The sequence below is a fragment of the Trachemys scripta genome, chromosome 2, assembly GCF_013100865.1.
Source record: "Trachemys scripta elegans isolate TJP31775 chromosome 2, CAS_Tse_1.0, whole genome shotgun sequence".
In the NCBI taxonomy this organism is placed as follows: domain Eukaryota; kingdom Metazoa; phylum Chordata; order Testudines; family Emydidae; genus Trachemys; species Trachemys scripta.
In genome coordinates, this window is record NC_048299.1 from 221,249,410 (window position 1) to 221,275,332 (window position 25,923).

Consider the following 25,923-nt stretch of genomic DNA (forward strand, 5'->3'; position numbering starts at 1 on the left):
CTTACCTGCTTCCTTAATGCTCCAGGAGAGGCTCTACATTTCAAACAGAGCAACAAATTCATTTCCTTTTTTACTGTTAGCAACAAGACTTCGTATTGAATGTTACTGGAAAAGTGTGACTTCTCCTCTGGAAATGCAAAAGCTTTCACACGAAGTATGTACATAAGAGAAGCATCAAAAAGGGGATTCAGAAATTTGGTCACCCATTTTCCCATACTCAGAGGAGGAGGATAGCTCTCCAGCCAGCAAGCCAGAATCTTTAGCAGGTTCTTTGAATATTAACCCAATCCTGATTAAATAATAAGCAATGTTTGACATAGTATGTTAATCTTTAATTGTAAATTTTTCTTAATAAAAAGTTAAGACAGACAGACAAACAAGACTGAATGATCCATCTAGAATGTTATATTAAGTTTACTTCTTTTTTAATACAAAGGTATTATAAGATGTACAAAATTATAAAAAGAATTTACTTTACAGTGTGCTGACAGTCAGTAGCAAATTATATTTGCATCAGCATTTTATAGAAAGCTAGTATTTTAAAGAGGCACTCCTGCTTCAATCACAGTGGAAGAAGATATGTGTACTTGGCAATTCAAAGTTCCTCCTCTTCCTTCTGTGGGTGTAAAATAATAGCCCTTCCACCCATCTTACAAAACTCACTGGTGAGGTAAGACCCAAATCAAATTACTCCTAAGTACAGTTCACTCTGTTGTGATAAAATAGGCATAATCATTAAAAACCAAATAAGAGTCCCATGAGAAAAGTAAATCACACCCGCACCACAGTAGAGGTGCCAATACCTGAAATGCATTCGCAATACCATTTAACATGAGTTTGGGGTGTTTTTTTTAACTGAATGGTTACAATTTTAGTTCAGCACTCTAGTGTTAAACAAAACCAAAGCCCAGCACCTCTCAAAGCCAAATTTTACTTTCATTTCCAGGCATGCGACCCAAATGAAGTAAGCAGGGCTGAATATTTATAACTGAGAATAGATTTTGTTTCTGCCAGGTAAAATAGCTACAATACAAAGTTTTGTTTTCATAGGAAAGTGCTACATTTTCAGTTAATTCAAACAATTTCTTGATGGAGTTTCTTTCCAAAGATCTAAAATTCAAGCAATATACTAAAGAGCATCAGCTTCCAATTCTCATTAGAAAAACTTTTCCCAGCAGTTTAAAATTTGAGCTGTGTAGCTTAGTGTAGCTGTGCACTGTACAAGTTGCCAAGTGTGGTAATTCTTCTGTTTGCCTATAAACAAGAAGAAATATCTTTCCAAAGTTCCTTTCCCTGAGGCTATTATCGTATCAGGCCGCAAGCTGAACCTCTGACAAGAAAGTATAATGACAAATTCTTTTGATCACAATTTGAAGGTTAAGATGTTTTAAAACTTATCAACTATAGATCAAAGGTGTCCAGGAGAACAAGAAAAATTGTGCACTGGGGGTGAGGAAACAGATTCTTATTTCCATGTTGGCTTTGTAGTTTTAAAATGATTCTGTTCATTGGCATTGACACCACCACAACTACCTTTTAAGAGTGCTCTTGCTGCTGCTGAAGCAGCCTGAGCAGTACCATTGATCATCTAATCTTACAGAAGACTTTAATAATCTGTTAATAGGGTACTCTTAGTTTCTCCCTTCCTCTTCATTTTAAATAGCAAGTTCGTATAAAATATCAAATCTACTGATGATTCCAGGAGAAGGAAAATAAACATTTGAGTCAACTTTACAAAAGACATTGTTCTTATAAATGCTTTAACATTAGGGTCCATAAGGAATCATTAAGAGCTGTTTAATACAATGTTTAATGTCAAACAATTCCTGCCTTGTCAAAAACCATAAGAAATAAGAGCTAGGAAGTTAGTCTGCTAAAAAAAAAAAAAAAAAAAAAAAAAAAAAAAATCAAAGTACATTCATTGTTTAAATCCTTTCAGTTTAAATAATCTATATTATTGCTGTATAACACAGGTAAGAACAATATATCATTTTGTTAAAAGGTATAATTTGTATCTGGTTGTGTCCCTTTAAGAACTCCTTTTAGTAAAGACATCGGGAAAGTTTTCAATTGCCTGTAATGGCTAAAGAGAAATCGGGGTCAACATCAAATACTTTTAAGTCAAAAAATTTCTGCCAGCGCCTAGCAAAATGACCAGGCAAAGGAGATGTTAAATACCTTTAGCATCTCTTGGAATAAAAAGGAAGGTGCTTGGCATCTCGCAGCAGCAGTATTCAGTGAGAATACTGAAACCACATGACAAGTTTATTTCCCTGTTCAAGTCCATGAAGCCAGACCTACTTTCTTCCCCTCAAACAAAGAGCCCAGTCCTGGGCGTTGCTAAGCACCCTTTACTTCTACAGGACTTCAGTAGGAGTTAAGGGTGTTTGGCACCTCACAGGAGCTGCCTTGAAATTTATCTAAACAGAACATCTGTTGCCAGGGGAAGAAAAATCATTTTTCAAAGTTAAGTTAATCCATTTACCCCTCTCCTCTTTGTGATTCACATTATCTTTTAATAGTTTCCAAGTTGAATGTCCCTTTACAATGTGAGCAGCTTACGATCTTAAATGCCCACATGGATATGTGCTGCTCATAGCAGCATCTGGCACATCAATGTTCCACCATTGCTGACCAGTTTTCATCCAAAGTGCAAGCTCAGCTTCACGAATTGACTGGAAATCCATTTCCCTGAGAATCAATCCAAAGACCAGCCCCATTCCCTGCTAACATTAAGCCTAAGAAAATCACTACTTTGTACAAACATGCTTCCAAGCCAAACGACTGTAACTCCACATCAGACTTGCCCTGCAGCTCTCAAAATCATTTGGCTCTTTATGTCAGCACATCAACTTGAGCAGCTACAATGCAAGAGCTGAGCATATAGTTTGTATTGAGTCCTCACAGATTGGAGCTCCATGAGAACATATCTAGTGGAATATTGTTCTCTGCAGTATCATACATGCAGTACTATCCAGCCTTTGGGCACATATATAATCTGTTACAAACAGTATTGCATATTATCCCTCTAAATATCAAACTCATGATTCTCTCCGTTAGTTCTGAGATGCAACTACTACTTGATCTCCTCTTCAAGCAAATATAAAAATGCAGCAAATGGGGCATTTCTTCCCTCAACAATGATCTACCAGAAGTTTTACACTGGTCCATTTAAAGTAATGTCAAAACTAAATGACAAATTTTAGATTGAAGTTCATTCTGCTTGCAGTCATAATACCAGGAATTAACCGCAGCTCTCTGTTTTAATGAATTGCCTCGATACTGAGATGTTACTTTTTAATGTGGTTGCTTCACTGGAAAACCAGAGAAATACTCTGAAGGTAATCTGCAGATTCCATTATGAAGTCAGTCCACTCTTGGGAAAGGTCTTCAATGGAGACATCCTCGCCACCATATTCCTGTGGGAGAATGCTGGCTGGGAAGTGTTGCGTCAGACTCTGTATGTAATTACTCCCATGCATATACACCTGAAACAAGAAAAGCTGTTTCAAAATGGCTTTCCAGTTTTCAGAATACACACATACATTTACTTCCATCTGAATCCCAGAGTGGTTTGTGAAGACATTGGAAAGGCAAGAACCTCAGGTGTGGGAACTGAATCACAAGCTAGATTTCACTAACACATGGTATCTTCACTACTTTTAATGTACGTTCACTATAAGCTTCACTATACTCTCCTAAAGCTCCCAAATTCACTGCTATTTGCTGCTTAGTTCAGGATGAAATGCAACTTGTGTTTCATGCTGCTGCAAACGTAGAAACCAAAGCCTAGTTTACATGATTTAACTATTTCAGTTAGGGGTGTGCATTGTATACCCCATTTACGCTGTGCTTAGACCAGTCCTAAGGGTCTGATCATGCAAGTACTGCACCCTCTCACTTCCCATTCAATATGTTTAAGGGCTGTTATAAAAAGGACAGCAAATTGTTCTCCATGTCCACTGAAGATAGGACAAAAAGTAATGGGCTTAATCTGCAGCAAGGGAGATTTAGGTTAGATGTTAGAGAAAACTTTAGCTATAAGGGTACTTGCACTCTGGAATAGGTTTCCAAGGGAAGTTGAGGATTATTTGAAGTTTTTTAATAACAGGTTGGGCAAACACCTGTCAGAGGTTGTCTAGGTTTACTTAGTCCTGTGTCAACACAGGGGGCTGGACCTGATGACATTTCTAAAGGGGGTAATTATCTCAAGCATCTCAAAGGCTTTTTCTGTGGTTAGAAACATCAGATGCAGAGCCTGTACTTTTAAGACTATTAGTAGAACAGCTTTGTTTTTGTTTCTCCAGTGCCTTATTACAGCTGTTTTGAAGTCTCATGCACTACTTCCCACCAAATGCCTGTTTAATTTCCTTGCAGATTTTATTCTAATGGACTATTCGAACTGTAAGAGTTCTTAACATTTAAACAGGCTTTTCTGCAAATGTGTATGACACAAAGATTTACTGTATCAAAGCACAATAAAATGAACATGTGATTAAGTGCCTTTGTGCTCAGGGCTTCTTGAGCAATGCCTCCTCTTGAAGTTAATGGGAAGCCAGTCCAGCTAGTCACTTCCCACAATCCCTGGCCTGGCCGTAACTATTGACCCCTAGCTGCTTTTGTTCCACCCCATCAGCTTTGACCTTTTCTCTATTCTCTCATTCACTCTTTTCTCCCCTTCTTCAGCCTAGTCCCTCCATTAATCAGAGTCACTCCTACCTACTTTGCCTGGAATCATTCCCACACAGCTGCTTGCCATGCAAGAGCAATCCTGCTGGAATTCTTCATGTGCCGCTACATCCAAATAACAGGGATTTTAAGTTAAACAAACAACAACTATGAATTCACTTAAAATCACTCAAAAGCTATTTTAAAAAACAACTTTGCATCAGTTGAAATTTGAACCTTTGGCCTGACCCATAAGTCTGTATTCGGGTTACAGCGTAGGCTCTTTGGAGCAAGACTAGTGTCTTCCATTATGTTTGGAGAAGCGCAGTGTCAGTTCCCACTGAGTAATAATTATCATTTGAAGCAAAGTCAAGAGACCTGGGTTTTATGCTCAGCTCTATGCAGACTTGGTGTCTGACACTGGGCAAGTGATTTAGCCTCTTGGTACTCCAGTTTTCCTGATCTGTAAAAATGGTGGTAAAACCAACCTCACCGGTGTGTTGTAATTCTGAAATCATTAACATTTGTACAGTGCTTAAAGAGTCCCTTAGTGAAAGTTCTACAGAAATGGAAAGTATAAAACTCATTTATCCTACTTAATGCTCAGGCACTGCAGGACCCAGGTCCAAATGGAAGTTGTTATTGTAGAAGAAAAGAAATATGTATTTATGTTCACTCACCCGTTCCTTTATTTTGTCAGTGAGAAAGGGCTTAATTAGAGCGAAGACCGGGTGGAAGAATAAAGGCTCATTAATCAAGTGGATGCCACGAACTTTTAGTGGAAAGGAATCCTGCAAACATATAAAAAAACATCATAGGCATGATTGTATTCGTGTGGGGAAGTCTGAGAAGTCTTTTGAACACAGGTTAAGGCAGTCCTCTTGCCCTTGCTTTCTAGACAGTGAAGACATTCCTGCACTTTGGAGTATTTACTGTTTACACTTCATTGACACTAAACATAAGAAAATACATCTACATATGTTCCTCTCTTTGCATTAGGAAGAGTCATTTCATTACCAAGGAGCACAAAACCTATGCACAGAGGTAATGCACAGGAAGCATTTGTTTTAGGATTAGATTCTGTCTTGCTGCAGACCTCTAGTTCTGTGCAACAGGGATTGAGCTACACAGTTACACAACAGCCAGTCAGGAAGGATTTTCAATTGGCAATTCAAGTGGTAGATTCTCAAAGAGGGTACTGAAAGCTAATCTGTTGGTGGTGAGGGGAAGATCAGCCAGACTTGAGCTTGCAAAAGAGTTTATTTTTAAAATAGTCCAAACTTATGCTGTAAGTACATTTTTTTTTTATAATATTTTATAGAAATCCTTTCTATAAAAAAAAATTGTAAAAAGAGGAAAACAAGTCTTAAAAATCAAATATAAGTCATTACTTACAGAAAACTAAATGCATAAGGTTTGTAATTTAGGGCCAAAACCTGGAGTCAGTGGGAATTTTGCCTGAATTGGGAATATAGGGTCAGCCTTATGATGAAATTTTTTTTTTTTTACTCTTGGGGAACTGAAAAAAAAATTACAACTGCTATCGATTATTAAATGTTACTTGGATTGAAAATTTATTAGACAAGTGCCATAACTTCAGAGGCTAAAAGGAAACATGTCCAGCATTCAGAAACATAACTATATGCACTAGAGGGAGAAGAGCCTCCATCCATGCCCCGTTTCATTGCTACAGCTCTGCTGACTACAATTTTTCTACTTCTTCCAGAGGTGAAGTGGAGATACTGATCATAAATGTTTTTTCCATGAATATCACACTAGCCTTTATATTCTTATCATGTTGGGTAGGGCCAGACTGATGGACTCTTATCTGAATTAAAAAATAGCTTGCTAAATATAACTGTTTTTAGGAACTTTTTGAAACAGTGGGATCAAAACTTTAAGCATCAGATTCTAATCTTGTAAAATTGTGCAATCTCACCAAAAAAAATCTGCTTTTGCCCATATCTGTGGTAACAGATTTTTCAAGATCCACAGCTCTGGGCACTGCACAGTTCAGATTAGGCTGTAGTCCATAACAATGAAATGCTCTTCAGAACTCTTTGCTTTTGGGGCTTGATCCTGCCAGGTGCTGAGCACTCTGACCTGATCCAACAAAGCATTAAGCATGTGCTCAACTTTACGCATTGGAGTAATCCCACTGGCTTCAACAGAACTACACTCTTGCTTAAAGTTAAGCGCAAGCATAGGTGCTTTGCTGGATTAGGTCAGAGTTCTCAGTATCTGGCATGATTAAACCCATAATTACTGTTGTTATGCGCTGGAATAAACCTTGTATGAGTTGGTTAAATTCTCCAACATGCTGATGCGTGAACACATCGTTCACTTGAAGTGTTTCTTACAGCTATTTTAAGAGGCCACACCTAAAACCAGGCCTAACAGAATCTGCCCAGAAACTAGCACCACAAGTATTGTAACCAGGTGGGTGAGATAATACACATAAAATGAGAACAGATAAGAACAGAGAGAGAGCCTGACGCAAAAGACTAAGGCTAGGTCTACACTACAGACCTTGAAGCAGCACAGCTGCACTGTGTAGCTCCATGCAGTCGCTCTATGCCGGCGGGACAGAGCTCTCCTACATAATTAAACCACCTCTAACGAGTAGCGGTAGCTATGTCAGCAGGAGAGCATCTCCCAAAGACATAGCGCTGTCCACATTGGTATTTTTGTCAGTCAGGGGTGTTTTTGATCCCCCCCCCCCCCCACACACACACTCCTGACTGACAAAAGTTTTACTGACAAAAGTGCTAGTGTAGACAAAGCCTAAGAAAGCCAAGCAGTAGCCTGGGAGCAGTGTTTACCCTGGGAAAGCTAGAGAGAACTTTTGGGTCTGCTAGCTAATGAGGCTTGGGACTGGAAGCTAAGAAACCGCTTCTCTTTTTCTTAGTTCTTTCTGTGTCCAGAGAAGCAGGACTTTGTACATTCCTTGTAAATAAACAAGACTGCAACAAAAAGAGAATACCAGACTATCAATTTTTGCTTCCAACTAGAACATCCCCAGCACGCTGAAATTGGACTAACTGCTTGGGTCAAAAAGAGGCAACACTATTATTTTGATGCTATTTTCCCCTTTCTACATTTCAATTAACCTCTCTCTCTCTGCGTCCTCTTATTTGTTCATGCAGTGCAAGATCATATTTTTACAAGAGAAAAAAATGAATTCTGTATAGCAGTAAAGTTTAAAAAAAATAGGAGCTGAAAGTTAGGCTCCTAAATCTAAACGTTCCTAAATATGGATTTAGGAAATTAACTTTTTAAAATCTTGGCCAACAACATGTTACTTTAAAATGTCACAGTGACAAAAAGGGGCCTGAACTGCCAAGCAAGAGCAGAAGAAACCTCTGTGTGAAAAATGTCAAACCAACTTAGAAAATGATGAGAGGAATAGATAGAGAATTGCAATAAATAAGCTTAAAATTTATAAAAAGTACAACTCACAATTTATAGTTTTGATTTATTTTCTCCACTGCCTTATTTGTAGTACTTTTAAATGTTTGAAAAACAAAGGGTAAATCCAAAAGCAGACACCTCACATCCAAAGAATTTCTGGCATGGGGGGGTACTAGATCCAAATCCCTAGATTTAACCAGGCACCCTCTTTCCCCACCCCCAAAACAAGTTACCAGGGACCTGTTTATTGGTTCAGATGCAGCTGAAATATCTCACAAGAACAGCAATTCGAGTGTGATTTTGCCCAAGATGGCAGAATCATCATAAGAGTAACCAACCATGTGAGAATTCCCCTATTTAAGATGGCAGACGCTCTGTGATGCTTGGTTTCATGAAATTCTCAGTTAGAAATATTATCAGAAAAGCTGAGATTGCTGCACCAAAAGATCAATGACATAACTCTGATTCAGCCTCAAACTCAAACCCAAACCCTCGCTAGTCCAAAGCCAGACATTATCTAGTTGGCTCATCTCTATGTAATATTAGCTATTGGTTTTATTATTATTATTATTATTATTGAGTTCTTATGGGAGTTTACTGACTTTTTAAATATGTAACTAGAATCTGGAGCATATTCACTACTTGATTATAACAAATTGAAGGCAAATCAAATAAAGTTTAGGTTTAAATCGCTGTGTCTCACTTCTAATAGCTCTAAATAGCACTGTTTTGTTCTTTCAAGTTCTGTTACCATGACAAGGCCCTACACAAAAGGAAAGGGTGCCATAATTTAGAGTAGAAACATTTTGGCTATTACAGTAAAGAAACTAAAATTAAGCATCAAACCTACTGTGAGCACGGCAGCAATCCTCTTGGCCACTGTTGGACTGATTTGAAATGCATGAGCAAATCGCCACCCTTGAAGATCAAAAATAGCCTTGACTCCATTCCGTTGTGTCTCTCTCTCTTTTACAATAAGCTCTGATGTGATAAGACTTACACGAAACACATCATATGCTGTAAACATCTTTGGATCCCATTGTCCTGAAGAACAAAGACTGTAGTGCATTACCACACAGATACTCTGTAAACATATACTCCCACTGTTTTGGGATGCACTCCTCAAATACAAAATGAGTAAACAGCAATATGGAGTGTGAAGTCATCTCCTTTTCCTCCTTCAAGCCCTCTCCTGTTCTGTAATAAGTAATTTTGTCAGTGCAGAAGCTACTTACTCTACAGCCCTCTGGCTCTTCTTCTACCCTGCATGATCATTCCACTCTCTGCAATTCATTTCTACTATCAGTAGGGAACCTGGCGAGAAGTTTTCAGAAAAGAATCTTGCAATGTTTGCTTCAAGAATCCTCTAGGTTTGGCAGTGACAGTAGTAATTAAATTGGAAAATTACTGGCTGAAGCTCCACAGTACAATAGCTAGGATTTACCTCAATCAATATGTGTTAAAATGAGAAATTGCCTTGTCTACACTAAGATTTGAACATATTTTAGCTAACACATTAAAATACACCTTTTTTCCTAGTGAAGACAAGGTTTGTGTTACTTGTCTCTAGCACCTAGCACAGTCTGGAGCTGATCTTTGTCAGGGTTTTCTAGGAACCACTGTAATAGGAATAATTAATAATGCTGGGGTGCTAAATACAATAATTAATTTGGCAGACAGCTATTTCTCTGTCTCTCACACACACCAGCAAATGAACACCGCTTTATCCAGTTATGTTAAATGTGATCAATATTCATAGGTAAATAGTGACAAATTAATGAGGTTTATGGCTATCACTAGAGTTTTCATTTAATCAAGTGCTTCAGGAGTTCAATTTCCCATCTGAGTACCTCTCTGCAATATACACTAATCTGGACAGCCCTCAAAAAATCCTGGTTTTTCCCTCTGTATAGCTCTCAAAGGGTATGTGAGGGTTCTTAATCTGTATGTTATTTTAACGGTGCACAAAGTAGTCAACGAGGGTCTGCTGTTGGAGCACATTAACTTGCATGTCCTGGCTTAGCTATGTCACTGAATAACTTTAGAGCACCTTCTGAAAGTACAATTTGGGAACCCACCCACCAGACCACATGGCCTCAGATGGTTCTTCATACAGAGCATTCAGGCAACTTGGGTGTGGCCAAACAGTCTTGAAAATCCTTTGGGTGTCTGTCAATTGGACTCTTAAATAGGCATCCAAATACCCACGGGCATATACCCAACATTACAAAAACGTTGGACTTAATGCTGAACCTTAACATGTCTCTAACTCTTGCCACAGAAGTTGGCACTTAATTCAGACGAACATTGTTTTCACATCCAGCCAGTATGAATAAGCACCGGTCTACACACAAATATTGTACTAATCTAACCTGGAATAGTTAAAACAATATAACCTCCCCTCTCCCCTTCTGGTGTAGGCACATTATATAGTATGAAGGTGGTGCTTTACTAGCTCACCTATATCCACAGGGGAGGGAAATAAGATATGCCATTTTAAGGGATTGTACTGTTTAATTATTTTGATAGAAAAATCACACCCCTACCCAAGAGAGTTATACCAATACACAAAACAATGTATAGGCAAGGCCTAGGCCATAGAGAAGAGTTGTTACTTACCAATTCTATAAATAAGAACTTTGCTGCCACCTGGGTCCCTTGATCTCAGGACTCCATGGTAACCAGCATGCAGGAGCTTAAGAATAGAGGAAGGCTGTAAATTTGCACTTAATTCTGGGCACTCAGCTCTCCACTTGTGATAGTTCTTCAATAACTGGGGACAAGAGAAGCATTCTTGTCAAATGAATATCAGTAGAAATGGGAAGCAAAATCCAGTCAAAAGGCAAAAAAGGCATCTTGGATAGATGGGTCCAAGTCACAAAATTGACATGTTAGAACTTCCTTTATTCCAATGCTTCCTTATTTTATTTTTACTTTCAACAAACGAATTTTAGGAGCAGGGAGACTGCCAGACTGGATCACACCATAGAGCAGAATTCTTTCTGACGGTGGCTGGCCAGTACCAGATTCAGAGGAAGAAGCAACAAAGCCTAAAATAGTTGCCTAACTGCCCATTAGTTAGATGAAATATCAGGCAATCAACACTTTCTTTTGGAAGGAGGGAGAGAGGGACCTCTGCCACTGTAACTTGAACAGAAGCTTCCATTGAGTGATCCACAATGATGCTTAGGTCGCTCTCTGCCCTGAGTTATTACAGTGAATTTAGAACCGAATCAATTTGTTAATGGAATGTAATCACCATTCAGTGCCCGGTGGTAGACAGAAAATACTGGCAATAGGATAACTTACTACACAAAATAAATAGAAATGGGCTTCTAAACTGAATCTTCCTTAGTATTATTTAACTTGATACTGTGTCAGGCTCAAACAGGGGCATGTTGGACTAAGGAAACACTTACACATCTCGTAAGAGGAATTCCCCAAACAAAAGGTATGAAGCCATCTTAATGGACACAAACTTTTATTAATAATTCCACTGTACTGATCATTGTACCATTTCAAGCGATGTCACTATTGGCACATCCACAGCACATTTTCAAAGACATAAAGGTTTCTCCAGGTAAGATCCTGGGGAGGAGGTTGATTAGATTATTGATCAATGAGACATCAGATAATTCAGCCCAATCATTTTTTATTAAGTGAAGATAGATCAACACAAAGAAAGGCAAACATTAACAGAACTCACCCTTCTGGGGACAGTGTCTGTTCCAAACTGATTACAACTCTGTTTTATATCCCACTTCTTTACAATATTTTATTTGCCTATTACATTTTGCAGTTGTTTCCATACTTACCTTATCTAATCACATGTTAACGTCACATTTGTGGCTAATATTTCCTGTACACCTGCAAGACGATTCCTGGCTCCAGTACATTTCCATTCTATATGCAATATAATGCTCATCTGAAAGTAATTTTCCATTATTTCTCTATGTGAAGATTTACAGAAGTCTGCTTCAGGTTTGGTACCTAACTCAGTTCCCCACTTATGCTTGTTTACAACATGTCTACTAACTCATTCCTTTCTTCTTGTCTCAGTTACAATTTCACTACTTGTTCAAGCAACAGAACCAATTCCATTTGATCTAACAAGCACATATCTTATTTGTCACAGTTGCTAGCACATATGGAGTTAAAAGTACCCTATGGAGCTACAAAAAAAATATAGGATCTGAAAATGGGTGACACCCTAAATACATTACCATTCCTTATAGGGCATGTCCTACACAAGTTCAATATGCTCAAAGCCATGTGTAACTTTTAGTTGCTCTTGACATAACCATGAGAAATGATGGAAGCTCAATGCCTACATGGCAACAAAGAGAATCAAATAATGATGCAATGGATGTCTCTCTCTTTCTGATTGCCCGTAAGAGACATGCTTTTTGAGAGTGGAAATAATGGCGGTCTGTCATTGCCAAAACAATAGAGATCATGTCTGTTGTAAGGAACATAAATACTGTTGTTCAGATGGAAGCAAAACAGATTTGGGCAGCATTATACACTGGAACTGTTGAAGGATGCAAAAGAGCTATGTGGAGAAGTGATATTCTGTAGTTCTGAAGAAGAGTTACTTAGCTAAAAAGTGCTGCCTTTTGAGGTTAGATCCTGCTGGAGAAAATGGAATTATCCATAATTTCATGATTTCCTTCAGAGAATTAAACTGATGGTGCAGTAGTTCTGATTTCCAAATCTGATCGGATATTTTCCCTTAGAATAAAAGAATGCATTACAATAAAATTCACTTGCTTGAAAATCTGAACTTTACTTGCTACTAAGAGAATAGCTCTGCTATGCAGAGGAGCCGTTGGTTTTACCGAGTACCACCACTTCCCTCACTTTATTTCTGATATTGTGAAGAGGTGAGCAGGAAAAGAAAACAGGCTTCTGGAGAGCAGAAGAAAGCTTCCTTTGAATAAGACAACCAGTATCTGCTTCTGGTTGCTCCGGGAATTGAGAGTTCTACCTCTGGCTGTGTCATTAATTTGATTGGTGATCTTAACCAAGTAACTTAAACCTTTGATTAAGATTTTCAAAAAAATAAAACCCCAGAAGTTAGGATCCTTTGAAAATCTCAGTTTAGAAGCCTAAGGGAGTCAGGGGGCTAATTTCACAAATAACCGAAGAAAAACGAAGCTAGCCAGCTTTAAATCCTAATGGTAGCAAGGATAGGGCCTTACATAATTACTACTATTTTTTTTATTTTGTTATTAGTGCTCTCAGACCAGCAAGACAAATCTAATCATCAGCACATTTTCAAAGACAGCAAACATTTTCTCCGTAGCAAAGTAACATACGACTGGATCTCTCTCGTTACCCCATTTTTCAAGAGACCAAGTAACATAGCTACAGATAGTTACCACTTCTAATAACTAATAAAATAGAACAAAGTATCAGCTTTCCAAATTCTCACTTCCATGCAAGGCTCTTTCTGTTCTAACCAGTTTTTCCAGGGTCTTGAATGGCAGACTATGAAAGAGTCAAAGTGAAATCTAATCCTCTTCTTCTGTTATCATGTGGCAAGCTAAGGATGGATATTTACTGTGACTACTGACCTCTTACCCATTCCTCTACTTTCAAGTTGCTCTTGTCTTTTTAAACAAACAGTGTATTTTTGCAGCATATTTTCCCCACTCTCCTTGCATAAAGTTGTAGGCTATTTGAAGGCTGTCTTAAATAAATTGTCTAGAAGGAAACTGGTTGAAAAGACCCAACATGTGTCAGCTCTACTTGTAAAACAGATAGGAAGAGATGGAGAGATATACTGAGATTACCAGTCATGTACATCTCCACTCTTAACATACCCTATAATGATTTATTTAGGAGTGGCTTAAGACTTCAACCAGTCTTTCTTGAACACTGTATAAAAGGTGTTAAATGATCATTCCTTAACCAAACAATTCACAATCAACCCAGTTTTACCTGTTAAGAGTTTTAATTAAGTATATAAATTAGCTCTTAGTCTAGGCCAATAATATTTAGAAAGTTTTCTGAGGGGTGTTCTTTAATGTTCTTGGTATGCAAGAATAGAAGCTATTGGTAATTGATAGAGTAATGTGATTAGAAGTTCACTGTGCTGGTAAACAGCAGTCCAGACCTTGATATTATTTTACTTCCCGTTTGCCCCCTTACAAACAACACTGACTGGCACAAAGTGTTCAGAATTGCATAACCAGACAGCATGAACTGGCAACACTATGTATTTTTTCTGTTGTCCTTCATACATAGAAGCTGAATCAGCAGCAAAACATTTATCTTTCCAAAAAAAAAAAAAAAAAAAAAAAAACCCAAAATCTAGTTTTCATTTCTGCCCTTTCCCCTCTATTAGGAGTTGCGCACACATTTTCAATAATTAAGGATTCTATTAAAAGAAAACCATTGTACATAGCTAGTGGGTTCTGCTCATGAGAGAATCAAACTTGGAAAAGCAGGGTGCTGCTGGTTAGGGTTGCCAACTTTTTAATCGCACAAAACTGAACACACCTGCCCCACCAACTGCCCTGCAGCCCTGTCCCTTCTCCAAGGCCGTCTCCACTCACTCCATTCCCCCTTCCTCCATTGCTCGCTCCCTCCCACCCTCACTCACTTTCACCGGGCTGGGGCCAAGGGGTTTGGAGTGCAGGAGAGGGTGTGGGCTCTGGGATGGGGCCTGAGATGAGGGGTTTGGGGTGAAGGAAGGGGCTCTGGGCTAGGACAGTGGGTTGGAGTGCAGGGGAGGGGGTGCAGCCTCCGGCTGAGGATGTGGGCTCTGGGGTGGGTCCAGGGATGAGGGGGTTGGGGCAGGCGGTTGAGGTGTTGGGAGGTGCGGGCTCTGGGAAGGAGTTTCGGTGTTGGAGGGGACTCTGGGCTGGAGCAGGGGGTTGGGGTGTGGGAAAGGGTTCAGTGTGGGGTCCCTGCAACCCCTAGACACATGGGCAACCAGGGAAGCGCCACATGCTGCCCTCATGCCCGAAGGTGCCACCCCCGCAGCTCCCATTGGCCGCAGTTCCCATGCGTTCAGCAGCTGCAGGGACCTGGCCGCCACTTCCGGGATCCGCACGAAGCTAGGGCAGGCAGGGAGCCTGCCTTGGCCCCAGGATCCCACCGACCAGATTTTTAATGGCCTGGTCAGCAGTCCCTTTTCAATCAGGCGCTCCAGTGGAAAACCGGATGCCTGGCAACCCTACTGCTGGTAGGAACCAAGTTGTGGGCCAAAACAATTCTGTCCATCACCTCATCAATCCCCCTACCAGTGCAGAACTGTTCCCGCCAGTGCATACTTTTAGCCATAGCAGCCAGCAGCTGTGATTTAAAATCAGCAGTATTTGTACCTGCAATGTTAATGGCACATAAGGGAGGTCAAATGACACCTGGCCTGACCATTTGCCTATAAATCACTAAAGATGGTAAAAAAAAAAAAAAAAAAAAAAAAGATTAATTACATCATCTCGAGATACAGCCTGCCACGAGATGGCTTCAGATGCAATTTTCATCTATTTCTACCAAAGGTAACAACTCATAGCTAAAAATTACCAAGCACTCAGTTCTATTACCTTTACTCACACTGACTATCATCTTATTCTGTAAGCAGTCCCATTGATTTTAATGAGACTACTCATGGAGTATGAACTACTCACTGTGAGAAAGGGGTGCAAAACTGAGCCTAAATGCCTGAAATATTTATTTCCTGTTCTAAAACTGAAGTGTAGGCTTAGCTTTAAAGGTCTTTCTGGGTTATCTCCAGCAGACATTTAAGGCTCAGTCCTGCAAACATTGCTCAAGCAAATTAATCCTTATTCTACTGAGTAGTTCCACTGAAGTTGCATAGGACTGCTTGCATGTTTAAAGATTATTCATGTGAATAAGGCCTGCAAAATCAGACTCTTCTTGTTGAACAAGCTCTGAAGAACAGCTCTCTGTTATCTTTAAAATAAATCTCTAGTTTAACATGGTATAAATTGGCTCAGGGTCTCATGTACAAGAATTACTTGCTGGTAGTTTTGAAGGAAATATATCTGTTCTTTTAAGGGAGTCAAGGGAAGGTGCACTGAGTCTATATATTGGCTATAAAGAGCTGTAGGTGTCAATGTGGGTATAAGAGGGCTAAGCAACCTGAAAATACCAGGTTCCCATCTGGTTTGTAGGAAAAACAGATGGGATGTTCATGATAGATATACTGGCTTCTAATCATTCAGGATTGTGGAACAGTTACTGTATGGGGAAAAATAATTCAATACATAATGATATTGATTTATTAATTGAATAAGCTACTGTATGTCTGTTTGGCAACTGATCATGGATGTAAATTAACTTGGTAAATGGAATAAGTTTAACCAGAAACATAATCCAATGTCTGTGGAACCAACCATTTCATCATGAGTGTCTTCATGAGGTCTGCCGGGGATACAGTCCAGGATTTCTGAATGTCAAAGAGTGAGGAAGTTATTGATTAATCACAGAGAGTGTGAATTCAGTTGTCTGACCTAGAACTGATTTAAAGAAAACAGTGTATTTATAAATGAAAAATGACTGAATTCAACTTTCCCTGATCAATTATGAAAGCATATTGGTAAAAGCACCAATCAAAACTAGGCCTCCATTATGGTAGAAACTATGCAACCACATGCCGTAAGAAGAAACAGTCCCTCCCTAGAAGAATTTACAATCTAAAAATAATAGTAAAAGATCCAGAAGAGAAAATAAAAAGGAAATGGTATTTCTCTAATTTCTTCAGATCAGATCACACATACTGGGCTTATTTCTTTGCCACATAGTTATTACTCGAAACCAACAGTATCCTCAGCCCTGGGCAAAACAGAGGAAGTCTCTGTCCCTGCCCCCAGGAGCATACATTCTAAAATAGACAATACAGGCCCACACTAATGTACTGGTGAATCTGAAGATGGTGGTCTCTCAAAATTGCTTTTGTAAAGGTAACACTTATTTCACGGGTGGATTGGTGCCAGGCTACAGAGAGTATGTCTTGAGGAGGGAGTTGAATGAGGAAATGGTGGTCCGTTGACATACCTGGAGAACGACAGAGTTTTAGAAGCAAGGAATGGCCTGGAAGAAGGTGTAAAAAGAGGAGTGGATTAAGGAAACTTTAACCCTGACTACAGCAGGAAATGGACCCATTGCCAGCCTTTCTGAATGACATGGAGATTAGTTTAGCTATTCGTGTCGTCCTAACATAACTGTTTTCAACATCTTTATGGAAAGTGTTATACAGATGCTTCTGTAAGGCAATAGAAAAATTGTGTCCCAGCTATTGCGCACTAGCAGTTGGCCACTACTTAGGGCTGCCAATCCTGGTGCTCAGAGCACCAGGACTGGCAGTCGTAAGTAGCACATTCCTACGGGGAGCAATTTAATACACTACACCGGCCCTCCATACAGTTTCGGAACCCCAATGTGGTCCTCAGGCCAAAAAGTTTGCCCACCCCTGGTATAGGGAGCCTAGACACCTAATTCAGGCTTTGTGGATCGCACTGTTGTTTCTGTGACTTTTCTAGGCACCTAAAATTTGGTGCTGTGACTCTCAGTGTTGCAACACCTGAGTCCCTTCATGGATCCCATAGACAAGGTGCACCATTTGAACATTAAAATATATCCAGGTAGGAGTTTGAGTCTACCTGTGCCTCAGTTTCCCCATCTGTAAATTGGGGACAGTGATACTGACCTCTTCTGTAAAGCAGTCTGAGACATACTGATGAAAACCATTGTAAGAGCTAAGTAGTGGTATTATTATTGCAGTATTAACATCTGATCCCTGCCTCCATTTCCCTCAGGGTGGAGGGAGATATACTGCACAGGTGTCAACAAAGTCAATGAGAGTACAACTCCCTTGCTTGCCAGTGTTATTCCCCAGTAGGTTACCATCCTGCCAGCATGTCTTTCTGAAGTTGCATAGGAGAAGAAACTTCCTTGTTTGTGTATTCAAGCCATATTGCATATTCAGTGCCCTGACTGTGCTTAATCTTTTCTGTGTCAAAGGACTTCTCTCTTCAGCCCAAGGAATACAAATCTCTACCAATATTCCATTTAGACTGAGTCAACCCCTTCCTACTCATGCAGGTTTACCCTTGCAATCCTTTACCGAAAGCGATTCAGTTACCTTCTCTTCTACTTTTGGAATCTGTGTTTGAGTGGTCAGGACATACAGTTCCACCAGCATTTCAAGATTAAGGTTTTGGGAGTCAGCTGGGTTGCTTAATTGAATTTGTTTCAGTGTTTTGTAATAGTAAAAGTAAAAATGTAAAAGTGTATGCTGTGTGTGTTTGTTCTTACAGAGATGAAAGAAAAGAAGATACAGGTAGCAAAAAATAATATACGGTGAAGAATGGCAGGCAAGTAGAATGTAGGCAGAGTGTGTATGATGCTGTATGGAATATGTGGGACAATTTAGGATATTGTTGAAACCGATATTATAAAATTTCCAGGACTCTGACCATATATGCCATGTGAGGTATCTGCAAAAATGTTACAATTTGCAAAGTATGATAATTTTGTTTATATGTTTGTATCACCTATGAGTTATAGATATGTAGGGTATATCTGTATTTCCAAACTTGTGCTGTGTTTCTGGATGACACCCTTAAACAGATTGACATCAACACTGCTTCGCCTGCTTGATGACCCATTAAGGGACATCAACTGAACAATGAACCCATTCATGGGCAGCAGGTAGGGAAGGCTGGGGGAGGCGGTGGTAGCCCCACACACACTCCGCCCCCCAGGGCCCCACTTCAGTAGTGCCCTGGGCTCCAGGGGGCTGGGACCACGCCACTCTCCCTCCCAGCACTGGGGAGGCTGCAGTGGCACCGCTGCGCGTTCTCCCACCTGGTGCTCCAGGATGCGGGGGGAGGGAGGGGAGTGGCGGGGGGGAGAGAAGGCTGCGGGTACTAGCCAGCCCGGGACGGTGGCAGGTGGCCGTAGTGGGGGTTCTGGGGCATGAGGAAGGGGTGGGGCCTCAGGTGGAAGGGGTGGGGCGGGGCGCTAGCCTCCCCCAGCCAGCAGTTCACACGCCGCCTATGAACCCATTGAAAGGAACCAGGAGGAATACCTTCTGAGTCAGCAGCAAAGCATGTGGTATGCCTGTGGACCGAGAACTTTAAAGCTTCCATGCCATGTGCTGGGCAGCTTGTGTTTGGAACAAAGGAAATACAGGCTGCATGGCAAAAGACTATAAAAGGCAGCTGCATCTTTTGTCTTCAGTCCTGCTTCTTGTCTTCAATCCTGCTTCTTACCTCTGTAACTTCTCTACAAACTGAAGCTTTGAACAAAGGAGTGAATGACCCATCCAAGCAGTGGATGTGTTCCAGAGAGACTGTCAAGTCAGCAAACTCACCATTACTGCTAAGAACCTGATATATGGACTTTGAAGTCTTTGTACGTATCTGATTGCTTTGACCATTTAAAATTCTCTTCTTGGTCTTTTTTATTTATAATAAACCTTTAGTTTTAGATGCTAAAGGACTGGCTGGCAGCACGGTATTTTGGGTAAGATAGAAACTCATATTGACCTGGTAACATGGCTGGCCCTTTGGGGTCAGAAGAACATTTTGTATATGTGAGCAGAGTTTTAAAATAACCTCACCTTACTGCACCTAGGTGCTGAATGGGAGCCAGAGTACTGGAATGCAATAAAGGGGACTGTGTGATTTCTTTTTTTTTTTTTTGCTTCTTGATAACCAGCGTGGGGGATCAGAAGCACAGTTTGTGACCGGTTGAAGAGTTTAACTTTAGTGTTAATCACCAGTTTTGGGAGTGTCCGCCCTCCCTTTTGCAGCCTGCCCTGACCTTGGCATTTCCAGTGAGGGCTACACCAGGCACCCTGTATCACAGTGTGCATGGAAGAAATTAGGGTGAAGATAAACTCGGAGCTCTCAGTGATAGATAGGCTGGACAGCACACACTTGAGGTGGGCTGGATATGGGAGAAGAGTGACCAGCAAGGAAAGCACAGGAGGAAGAGATAGCAAGACAGGACGTAGAAGACTGAGGATATGATGGAAAGACTCCATCAAGAGAAATTTGAAGAGAGAAAGAACTGGAACTACAAGACATGTGATGAGCCCATGCTATGGACCACAAGGAGTGGAGAAGAATCACGTGCACCTCTGATCCAATGTACACGGAAAAGGAGTTGAGAAAGAAAGAAAAGAAAGTTTTGTAATAACTCCGCAGGACCACATATGAAATAATTGGTGTCAGGCTTAATGGGATGCACCTCTGGATTTTTTAACATCGCTAATCCTGGATATGGGTTTTTCCACCAAAAATTAAATGCTTCAAGCCTGGGTTTTCTCTAATTAAAAAAAATAGCAGCAGCCCAGTACTCCTGAGCAACCCTACAATAGCCAGTGAGCACAGAGTATGGAAGAATAATTGGTATAAAATTTTTGTTCCAAGTTTCCAATGAGTATATTATAAACAGTTATTTTAAAAATATACTACCTTGCCAATGTCTAACTGATCTTCCTTTAGTAATATTTCCATAATGTGTTAGGCCCAAATTTTCAGACATGCCCAGTGTGACAGAGTGGGATATGTCTGAATTGAATTATGACTCCCATTTTGTGTGTTGATCATCATTTTGTATTGTGTTGGAAAAACAGCCTAACCTTAACAAGCCGTTATGCTGCATTCCAGACAGGTGTCAGCCCCTGGCACCACCTAACTGAATGTCTATGGCCAGGTCTACAGTATAAACTTACATCAGTATAACTACATCCCTCAGGGGTGTGAAAAATCCACACCACTGAGCAAGGCAGTTATACTGACCTAACAGCCAGTGCAGACAGTGCTACATCAATGGGAAGACTTCTCCTGTCGACGTAGCTACCGCCTCTCACAGAGGTGGATTAACTAGGCGTGTCTTCACTGAAGCACTACAGCTGCACCACTGCAGTGTTTTAAGTGTAGACCTGCCCTATGACTAAGAAGCCTTCACAGAACAATCTAGGGCCATCACGTTTGGATGGTCTCTCAACTGCTGTCTCAACACCACAGAGCAATGAACTCACTACACAGAAGTCTGTCTGGGGGAAGGAGCTGGAGTTACTCAGCCTAGGACATGGACAAAGGGGACAGAGACTGTATTTAAGAAGGACTGCTTCACCAACACATCAAGAACTGCTGGCTGGAGACAAAGAGAAGGCAGGAGGGACTCTGCCTAGCCTGAAATGCTGATAAGACCTCAGACTCACATGGGAAGTGAGATCAGGCTGTGGGGGAGCACTCTCTACTGCTTCTTATGAGTAAAAGGGACTGTGGTTAAGAAATTCCTTTGCTAAGTCTGCGTTCCTTGTCTTCCTGCCATGTTGTTCCCAAAGGGGTTAAAATAGATGCCAGAGTGTCCATAGCCATGGGGGAATTCTGTGGAACATGTTGTGACCCAGGGGCCCCTTGATGTGGCAGAGGGTACAGGGGATTTTACAGAGATCCCCATAGTCAGATATATACATAACAGTTCACCAAGGGGTGGCATGTGAAGTCTCTACTCAGAGCCCCTAGCTCTCTGGTTGTCAATCATTGAGAAATGTATGTATAGATAATATTTAAAGAGTTATGTATCTATATTAAACATTATGTTCTTAAAGTCTTGGAGTTAAAGCAGTCACTAGAGGGGATATACCTTGGAAATGTTCTTTTCTGGAAGAAGGTAACAGACACCTATCTCTCTGTCTGGTTATTTTTGTACTGTATCCCTCACAATGTATGCACATTTGCATACTGAGCCACAGTCAAAATAAGAGATAATGAAATCTACAAGAGAGGAAATCTGTAAAATGAAACAAAAGCAGGAGGGTGTCCTGTTTATGAATAAAGGCAAATGATTGTTCTGGTATATCTTGGTGTGCAAGGAAACACACGGGGTTCTTCACCGAGGAGGCAAGCTAACAGTGTGCTTGATCATGAAAAGCGGCTCCCAGCCAACCTGGCTGTAAAGCGTTGCAAGGATTTGGAGTGAGCATTAATCTACAAGACATAGGAATATCTAGTTAATTAAGTCTAGGCCCTAGGATAAATGTTATGATTTTATTTTATATGTAACCATGTTTCCAATACATCTACATTCCAATATGTAACCATGGTTTCCAATATTACTTGAATCTCTGTGTCCTGTTAAATAAACTCCTTCTTGATTTCACTATAAACATATCTAAGTGCTATGAGTTAAGCGGAGCAGTGATCTGAGTGGAGTAGATCTGGTTAGCTGAGGTATACTGTTTCTTTGGAAGCAGCAAATCCATGAATACTCTAAGGCAGTGGTCACTAACCAGTAGATCCCGATTGACTGGTCAATCGTGGAACCTCTGACAGTGGATCTCCAGTAGAAGCTCCATGATCGACCACTTGATCATGATAGGGTTTTCAACCCTCCTGGAGCCAAACCTGGGAGATCGGCCACTAACAGTCCAGCGGCACAGTGTGGCTCAGGCAGGTTCCCCGCCTGCTCTGGCCCCACACTGCTCCCAGAAGCGGTTGGCATGTCCGGCAGCGGCTCCTGGGGTGGGGGTGGGGGAGGGAATCTCCACACGCTGCCCTCACCTGCAGGCACCACCCCCGCAGCTCCATTGGCCAGGAATGGGGAACTGTGGCCAATGGGAGCTGCGGGGGCAGTGCCTGCAGGCGAGGGCAGCACACAGAGCCACTTTCCCTCCTCCTCCCCATGAGTCACTGCTGGACATGCTGGCCACTTCCGGGAGCAGTGCGGGGCCGGCGCAGGCCTGATCACCGCTTCCTGCGGTTCCCATTGGCCAGGAATGGCGAACTGCGGCCACTGGGAGCTGTGGGCGGCCGTGCAAATGTAAACAAATGGTCTGTTGGCTGGCCAGCAGCTTGCCCTGATGGGCTGCGTGCGGCTCGTGGGCTGCCCACCACTGCTCCCAGGGTTCAAAACCCAGAAGACAAATAGAATGCAAAATATAAAAGATTTTTAGCAGACTTGTCTCATGACTTTTGAGCATGCAGAGTTGGCCATACTGATTCTCTGATATATTAATAAGTGAAAAATCATAGCCTAAGGCAATGTTACATCTGGGAAATATAAAGTTTGCTGGGCAATACTAACTCACCCACATCAATTTCAATTAAAATACAACACATATGCAATGCAGATATGTTAACGTGGCTCTGAGAAACTTTAAAGTGCCACTGATGACTTGAACTTGTTACCAATTTAAAAAAAAAAAAACTTTAAAGTAATTACCACATAAACAATCAGGAAAATGGTGAAACTCACTATATACTGAATGAATTCAAATGCACTGAATGAACAAACTCACTAAGAGAGGACAATATTATTTTCCTAATCTCTGTGTTATAGTAACTCCAGCTGTTACCTGTAAGACAAGAATGTGATTTTTAATGTTAATGGCATCCCTTTAAGTGTTTCACTTTCTGATGTTAGGGTATTTAAATCTGTATTGAATGCTACATAAGTAAGATTACAGAACGTTAATAATCATACTGTGCACTTCTCTGGCATCATGCTGGAAGTGTGCATCCAGCTCCTGCTTTGGTTGCTAACCCACATTCTAACTCCACAAAACAGCTGCTCCAGTCCAATCCCTACTAAATGCTACAACTATTTCCTTTACTCCTACTTTACTCAGTTATTACACCACCAAGACGAGACCCTGCTCCTGCACTGGGAGTAGTCCCCTTAACTACACCAGGGTTCCCTGTGGCCACAAGAGTCTAACCAGCCCACAGAGAGCTCTTGGCAGGAGCAGGACCTAAACCTTAGTTTGGGTAAAGAAGTACTTGTGTTACCTTAGAGACTAACAAATTTATTTGAGCATAAGCTTTCGTGGGCTACAGTCCACTTCATCAGATGCATGTAGCCCACAAAAGCTTATGCTCAAATAAATCTGTTAGTCTCTAAGGTGCCACAAGTACTCCTGTTCTTTTTGTGGATACAGACTAACACCGCTGCTACTCTGAAACCTTAGTTTGGGTGTTGTCTTTATTTTTCCTGGAATGCAGTGACCCCAATTTCTCCCATAAAACGCAGGTGTGGGGTTTCATGAGCTGTCTCACCCTTTCCCCACTAGGGATTAGTGTCTGTATTATCATTATTGTGCATTACTTATCGGGTGCCTACACAAGCTATTAGGCACTTGACAGACAGACCAGCAGCTTAGACCAGAAGGGCTCACGCTGCAGACAAGCAGGCATTGCCGGGCGTCTGGCACTGCTCTCCCCACACCTGGGAGCGATCACACACAGCAGCTGGGGCATGCACCTTCCGGCTCCCTGCAGCCCTGCAGGGGACAGAGGGAAAGGGCGCTACAGCCCCAGGGAGACCAGCTGGCCTCGGGCCCCGTGCCCAGCCCGTCCTTACCTTCCAAGCCAGGGCCAGGTCGAAGTCTCGGGCTCGCAGGAACCTGAGCAGGAAGGAGTCGGTGAGAGCGAGCGGCCAGTGCTGGCTGCGGTCAGCCTCGGCTCGGCGCCGCAGCGCGGTCACGGCGGCTCCCACCAGCGGGGACTGGTCGGGCAGCTCGTTCAGGTTCCCCGGCGGGGCGGGCGGCCACTCCTGAGACATGCGGGCTGTAGGGCTAGGGACCCGCAGCGGAGGCGAGCGGCGGCCAAATGCCCCCCGCACCGCGTGGGACGGACATGCCGCTTCCCATTGCAAAACAGGCAGAGCGAATCAGGGACGCAGGAGCGCCCACTCCACCCCGCCCCCAGAGCCCAGCCAGCGAGGGCTTAACCCCTGCAGGGCCTGCTGACGCCAGGAGAGGGATCTCATGGGAGTGGGGGCTAGTACCTGGATGCCACAGAGGGTCCTGTGGCACCTTTAAGACCAACAGAAGTATTGGAGCAAGTCTTGCGTCTGATGAAGTGAGCATTCACCCACGAAAGCTTATGCTCCAATACTTCTGTTAGTCTTAAAGGTGCCACAGGACCCTCTGTTGCTTTTTACAGATTCAGACTAACACGGCTACCCCTCTGATACTTGATACCTGGACGCCAGTGACTAGGGTTACCATATTTTGTGCCTCCCAATGGAGGACACTCCACGGGGCCCCGCCCCCGGCCCAACTCCGCCCCCTCCCCAAAGTCTCCGCCCCCTCCCCTGCTTCCCGCGAACATTTGAGTCGCGGGAAGCCTGAAGCAGGTAAGGGGGAGTGTGGGGGGAGGAGGTGCGGCCCAGGCTGTCCCCGGTCCTGGGGTGCCGGCCCCGTGCCCGGCCCCCGGCCCGCCCAGCACTGCGGTCCCCGGCCCGTCCCCCGAGCCCCCGGCCCGGCCTGGCACCGCCGGCCTGGCCCCCGAGTCCCCGGCCCCACCGGCCTGGCCCCGGTGGAGCCCCCGAGCCCCCGGCCCCGGCGGAGCCCCCGAGCCCCCGGCCCGGACCCGCCGGCCCGGCCCTGGAGCCCCCGGCCAGGCACCGCACTGCGGGCCCGGCCCCGGAGCCCCCGGCACCGCACCGCAGGCCCGGCCCCCAAGTCCCCGGCCTGTCCCGGCCCCCAAGCCCCCGGCCCGACCCCCAAGCACCCGCACCGCCGGCCGGCATGTCCCAATTTTCCCAGACATGTCCGGCTTTTTGGGCTTTCCCCCCGGACGGGGATTTGGAGCCCAAAAAGCCGGACATGTCCGGGAAAATCCGGACGTATGGTAACCCTGCCAGTGACGCATTAGTAACTGGGCCAATGGGCCCGTGCCCAGGTGCCCCCGCCAACTGGGTGTGTTGCATGAACTACATTATTTTGGTGGCACCTTAAAGACTAACAGATTTATTTGGGCATAAGCTTTCGTGGGTAAAAACCTCACTTCTTCAGATGCATAGAGTGAAAGTTACAGATGCAGGCATTATATACTGACACATGGAGAGCAG

At 42.6% G+C, this 25,923-nt stretch overlaps 1 protein-coding gene across 1 annotated transcript; it reads right to left on the reverse strand.

The window, feature by feature from the left end:
* Nucleotides 1-396: 396 nt before the first annotated feature.
* On the reverse strand, nt 397-24,714 carry TTPA (alpha tocopherol transfer protein). Its single transcript, XM_034762994.1, has 5 exons — nt 24,430-24,714; nt 10,699-10,852; nt 8,930-9,123; nt 5,349-5,459; nt 397-3,488 (listed from the first exon to the last, which is right to left on the reverse strand). Exons 1-5 carry the CDS (start codon nt 24,628-24,630, stop codon nt 3,312-3,314), a joined length of 837 nt encoding a protein of 278 aa, XP_034618885.1. The 5' UTR covers nt 24,631-24,714; the 3' UTR covers nt 397-3,311.
* Nucleotides 24,715-25,923: the final 1,209 nt, after the last annotated feature.

Coding starts and splice junctions, on each gene's coding strand:
- TTPA (XM_034762994.1), bottom strand. CDS start 24,630: ATGTCTCAGGAGTGGCCGCCCGCCCCGCCGGGGAACCTGAACGAGCTG. Junction 10,853..24,429: donor ACCTGGCCCTGGCTTGGAAG/GTAAGGACGGGC, acceptor TCTTGTCCCCAG/TTATTGAAGAACTATCACAA. Junction 9,124..10,698: donor AGTTCTTATTTATAGAATTG/GTAAGTAACAAC, acceptor TTTGTTCTTCAG/GACAATGGGATCCAAAGATG.